The following is a 5,468-nucleotide window of genomic DNA, read 5'->3' on the forward strand; positions in this document are numbered from 1 at the left end:
CAGCGGCCCCCGGGGAGGGCGCCGAGGACGGGGACAGCGGGAACGAGAGCCGGAGTGGAAGCGAGGAGACGCACGTCTGTGATAAGTGCTGCGCCGAGTTCTTCAAGTGGACGGACCTCCTGGAGCACAAGAAGGCCTGCACCAAGAACCCCCTGGTGCTGATCGTCAGCGAAGATGAGCCGGCCCCGCCCTCTGAAGAGTTTCCAGAACCTTCTCCGGCCAGCTCTCCCAGCGAGCACACGGAGAGTGAGGCTGCCGAGGAGACGGCCCCCACAGAGGGCGGGGAGGGCGGGGAGGTGAGGGCCCCCGAGAAGGAGGACGAGCCCATGGAAGTGGGCCCCTCCGTGGACAAGAGCTTCCAGAGCCCGGGCCCCACGCACGCAGGGAAGCCGCCTCTACCTCAGGTCCCTGAACCGGCCCCCGTGGCCGCCTACAGCATGCCAAACACCAACGTGACGCTGGAGACCCTCCTGAGCACCAAGGTGGCCGTGGCACAGTTCTCCCAGAACACGAGGGCTGCAGGAGCCGTGGGATCCAGCGGCGGGGTGGCGGCCGTGGCCATCCCCGTGATCCTGGAGCAGCTCATGGCCCTGCAGCAACAGCAGATCCACCAGCTGCAGCTCATCGAGCAGATCCGCAGCCAGGTGGCCATGATGAACCACCAGCCGCCGCGGCCACCGCTGAACCCCAGAGCGGCCACGGGGGCCCAGAGCGCCCCGCTGCCCACCTCTGCCCAGCTCCCGGGGCTGGCCGCGCACTCGGCCCTGCAGCTCTCGGCCGGGGCCGCCCCCGTCCCCACGGCACCCGGCCCTGCCACCCAGCCGGCCGCCTACGAGGGCCCCCAACACCTGGCCCAGCCGGCGTCCGGAGCCAGCACTCCGCACGTCCCGGGCGGGGGCCCCTCCGGCCCCGAGCCCGGCGCCCCGGCGTCCTCCGGCGCGGCCCCGGCCTCCACTGCCCCGGCCCCGGCGGTCAGCGCCTCCGGCGCCCCCTGCCGGCCGCAGAACGCTTCCACGCCCCCCGCCCTGGGGCCCGGGCCCCTCCTCAGCTCGGCGCCCAGCCTGCCAAGCCCACTTCTACCTCAGACCTCCGCCGGCAGTGTCATCTTCCCCAACCCGCTGGTCAGCATCGCAGCCACGGCCAGCGCGCTGGACCCCCTGTCGGCCCTCATGAAGCACCGCAAGGGCAAGCCCCCCAATGTGTCGGTGTTCGAGCCCAAGGCCAACGCCGAGGACCCCTTCTTCAAGCACAAGTGCAGGTTCTGTGCCAAGGTGTTTGGGAGCGACAGCGCCCTGCAGATCCACCTGCGCTCCCACACGGGCGAGCGGCCCTTCAAGTGCAACATCTGCGGCAACCGCTTCTCCACCAAGGGCAACCTGAAGGTCCACTTCCAGAGGCACAAGGAGAAGTACCCCCACATCCAGATGAACCCCTACCCCGTCCCCGAGTACCTGGACAGCGTGCCCACCTGCTCCGGGATCCCCTACGGGATGTCACTGCCCCCGGAGAAGCCGGCCACCACCTGGCTGGACAGCAAGCCCGTGCTGCCCACGGTGCCCACGTCGGTCGGGATGCAGCTCCCGCCCACCCTCCCCGGCGTCAGCCTCGGCAGCTATGCCGACTCCCCCAGCCTCACCCCCGCCAGCCGCTCCCCGCAGCGGCCCTCGCCGGCGTCCAGCGAGTGCCCCTCTCTGTCCCCAGGCCTGACCAGCTCCGAGGTGGTGACCGCCGAGTCCCCGCAGCCGGCACCCGGCGGGTCTTCCCTGCCCAAGACCGAGCCCATGAGCCTGCCTTGCACAAACGCCAGGGCGGGGGACGTCCCCGCCACTGGGCAGGTGTCTGCCACGTCCGCCCTCGCGGACAGCAGCCTGTCCCCCGGCCTCTGCAGCCCGGTCCTCCCGGCTGGCGCCGAGCAGTTCAAGGCCAAGTTTCCCTTCGGAGGGCTGCTTGACTCTATGCAAACGTCCGAAACCTCCAAGCTGCAGCAGCTGGTGGAGAACATCGACAAGAAGGTGACGGACCCCAACCAGTGCGCCATCTGCCACCGCGTGCTGAGCTGCCAGAGCGCCCTGAAGATGCACTACCGGACGCACACGGGCGAGCGGCCCTTCAAGTGCAAGATCTGCGGGCGCGCCTTCACCACCAAGGGCAACCTGAAGACGCACTTCGGGGTCCACCGCGCCAAGCCGCCGCTGCGCGTGCAGCACTCCTGCCCCATCTGCCAGAAGAAGTTCACCAACGCCGTGGTCCTGCAGCAGCACATTCGCATGCACATGGGGGGGCAGATCCCCAACACGCCACTGCCCGAGGGCTTCCAGGACGCCATGGACGCCGAGCTGCCCTACGACGAGAAGGCCACGGACGCCCTGAGCGGCTACGACGATGACATGGACGAGAACTCCCTGGAGGAGGACGCCGAGCTGAAGGACACGGCTGGCGACCCATCCAAGCCGCTGCTGGCCTTCTCAAGCTCCTGCCCGCCCTCCCCGCCGTCCGTCATCTCCAGCATCGCCGCCCTGGAGAACCAGATGAAGATGATGGACTCGGTCATGAGCTGCCCCCAGATGACCGCCCTCAAGTCCCTGGAGAACGGGTCCGGGGAGAGCGACCGTCTGAGCAACGACTCCTCGTCAGCTGTGGGCGACCTGGAGAGCCGGAGCGCGGGCAGCCCGGCCCTGTCCGAGTCATCCTCCTTGCAGGCCCTGTCGCCCGGGAACAGTAACAGCGAGAGCCTGCCTTCTAAGTCCCCGGGCCTCGGCACCCAGGAGGAGCCGCCGGAGCCGCCACTGAAGACGGAGAGGCAGGACAGCCCGCCCCCCGGGCCCGAGAACGGAGGGGCGCTGGACCTGACGGCCCCCCACCCCGGCCGGCCGGCCATCAAGGAGGAGGCGCCCTGTAGCCTGCTGTTCCTGAGCCGAGATCGGGGTAAGTGTGCGAGCACCGCGTGTCGTGTCTGTGCGAAGCCTTTTGCTTGCAGGTGCACGCTGCAGATCCACCTCCGCAGGCACACCAAGGAGCGGCCGTTCGTCTGCGCGGCCTGCGGGCGCGGCTGCTCCACCCTGGGTAACTTAAAGCAGCACTTGCTGACCCACAGGTTGCGCGAGCCGCTTCCCCAGTTGCTTGACCCCAGCTTTGCTCTAGGTCCCGGCCAGGGCACCCCGAGCCTGGGTCCCGGCTCCGCGCCCGCCACGATCAAAACGGAAGTGAACGGGCACAGCAAGGCCGGCCCCTTGGCCGAGGGCCCGCCGCTGCCGGCTCCCATCCAGGTGCCTGCGGGGCCCCCGACGGTGATGAGCCCCGGCCTCGCGCCCATGCTGGCCCCCCCGCCGCGCCGGACGCCCAAGCAGCACAACTGCCAGTCGTGCGGGAAGACCTTCTCCTCGGCCAGCGCCCTGCAGATCCACGAGCGCACCCACACCGGGGAGAAGCCCTTCGGCTGCACCATCTGCGGGAGAGCGTTCACCACCAAGGGCAACCTCAAGGTGAGGGCCGCCCGGGAAGCCCCTGCGTCCACCTCCCGTGGTCCTGGCCAGGGGCACGGCTGCTGCCGAGCCCCCGAGAGACTGCGTGGCGTGTGGTGTGAGCGCGCTTGTGTGTCATGGGTGAGTCTGCACTGTGTGTGTGCCTGCGTGTGCGCGTTGCCTGCGGTGCTCCCACGCGTGTCCGGTGGCAGCGAGGAGCTTGCCTTCCACGCGGGCCCGGCCTCCCCTTGAGGGCTGGTGCTGCCTGCGTGGCTGCAGGGCGTCGGGGTGACGCTCGCTGGCTGACAGGGCAGGCCCAGGGCCGGCGCTGCCCGGAGGCCAGTGGGACGCTGACACCAAGAGAACCGGGCCTGTAGATGCTCGCAGGTGACGCCAGTGATGCAAGTCCCGCCCCGAGGCCAGGGGTCAGATCTGTGGTTCTGGCCACTTGGCTGCCACGAGGGCCCAGCGGGCACCTGGGAGAAGCTTCCCAGCCTGAGGGCCGGGGGAGGGGAGGACGGTACAGCGACGTCACGACGTCACGTTTGCGTCTGAGGTACGGCCACGCCGCCCGTTTTCCCCGGAGGTGTGGAGTGTGTGGCCGGGCACCGAGGACCCGTCCAGGGCCGTGCACACACCCTCAGGGGAGTGTGCCGCTTTGCAGCCCACGTCAGGCGCCTGCGTGGGTCTCAGTGAGCCCTCGGGGACCTGTGGCCTCCGCTTGCTGGTAGCGTGAAAGCCGCCTGAGGGCTCTGCTGACCACAGGTGCCCAGACGAGAGAAAACCAGGCACGGGCACAGTGAAGCCAGGGGTTCTGGGGGGCAGGGCAGGAGCTTCGGGACCCTCCGGGTGGCCCGTGGGTCTGACGCCTTAGGGGGGAAATGATTCCATCCAGCTGTGCAGCTCTGTGTACTTGACAGAAGGAAACGTTGCAGGTTCAAATATAAGATGCTCAGGAAAGCTCACCTAACAAGTTTGTTGTCCCAAAGGAATGCTTAGGCTGGGGAAGAGGGCAAGGAAAGGAGCTGGAGGGAGTCCCCAGGTCCCCGGGCGTCTCTGTGACCCCAGGGCTGGGTGCACTCACGCCCAGGTGTGTCTCGTGTCCCCCGCAGGTGCACATGGGCACCCACATGTGGAACAACGCCCCTGCCAGGCGCGGCCGCCGCCTGTCGGTGGAGAACCCCATGGCCCTGCTGGGTGGTGACGCCCTGAAGTTCTCTGAGATGTTCCAGAAGGATCTGGCTGCACGGGCCATGAACGTGGACCCCAGCTTTTGGAACCAGTACGCCGCAGCCATCACCAACGGGCTGGCCATGAAGAACAATGAGATCTCCGTCATCCAGAACGGAGGCCTCCCCCAGCTCCCAGTAAGTCTCGGGGGAAGCGCGCTCCCCTCCCTGGGCTCCCTGGCTGCCGGGCTGGACAAGGCGCGGCCTGGCAGCAGCCCGCCCATCGCAGGGCTGGACAAAGCCAAGTCGGACGCGGGAGCCGGCCGGCCGTTCACGCGGTTCATTGAGGATAACAAGGAGATCGGGATTAACTAGCCACGTCCCTGCCCTGTGGGTCCCCTTCCCCATTCACCCAGAGCAGGAAAGACGTCACCGGGTGGCTGCCCGAGGTGGCCTCACCCGCTGCCCGGTGCGCCTTTCGCCGTGAGCTTGACCGTCCTCGAGAACTCGGCAACCTTTGAAATAGATTTAAGTCAAAAAGAGACGTCCTCGGAGAGCCACCTTGGGAACAGAAGGGGCTCAGAGCACATCCATTCCGTCCCTCCAAAGCCCAGCAGTGCCCAGAGGGGGCTCCCCGCCCTATTCCAGGAAACTCGTTCAGTGGTTTTGTTCGAATTAGTTAGAAACTTGAACTCTGTCCTTAGAACTCTTATCTCGAAGACGTGGTCTAGTGCTCCCGGCGCCGTGTAGCATGGCAGTACCTTCGTCTGTGGTATTTATGATGTTAAGATGATGCGGGTAACAGACAATACAGCCCAACTTTAACGGAAGCTTCTGT

The 5,468-nt window shown here is 67.4% G+C and overlaps 1 protein-coding gene across 1 annotated transcript in view; it reads left to right on the top strand.

The window, feature by feature from the left end:
* The window catches only part of SALL3 (spalt like transcription factor 3), a 17,127-nt gene extending 12,122 nt beyond the window's left edge, over positions 1–5,005 (top strand). Inside the window, exons 2-3 of the mRNA XM_019936449.3 lie at positions 4–3,482; positions 4,574–5,005. Coding sequence (XP_019792008.1) covers positions 4–3,482; positions 4,574–5,005 — 3,911 coding nt within the window. The remainder of the gene's footprint in view (positions 1–3; positions 3,483–4,573) is intronic.
* The last annotated feature ends 463 nt before the right edge of the window (positions 5,006–5,468 follow it).

This window comes from Tursiops truncatus, chromosome 13 (genome assembly GCF_011762595.2).
Source record: "Tursiops truncatus isolate mTurTru1 chromosome 13, mTurTru1.mat.Y, whole genome shotgun sequence".
Classification (NCBI taxonomy): domain Eukaryota; kingdom Metazoa; phylum Chordata; class Mammalia; order Artiodactyla; family Delphinidae; genus Tursiops; species Tursiops truncatus.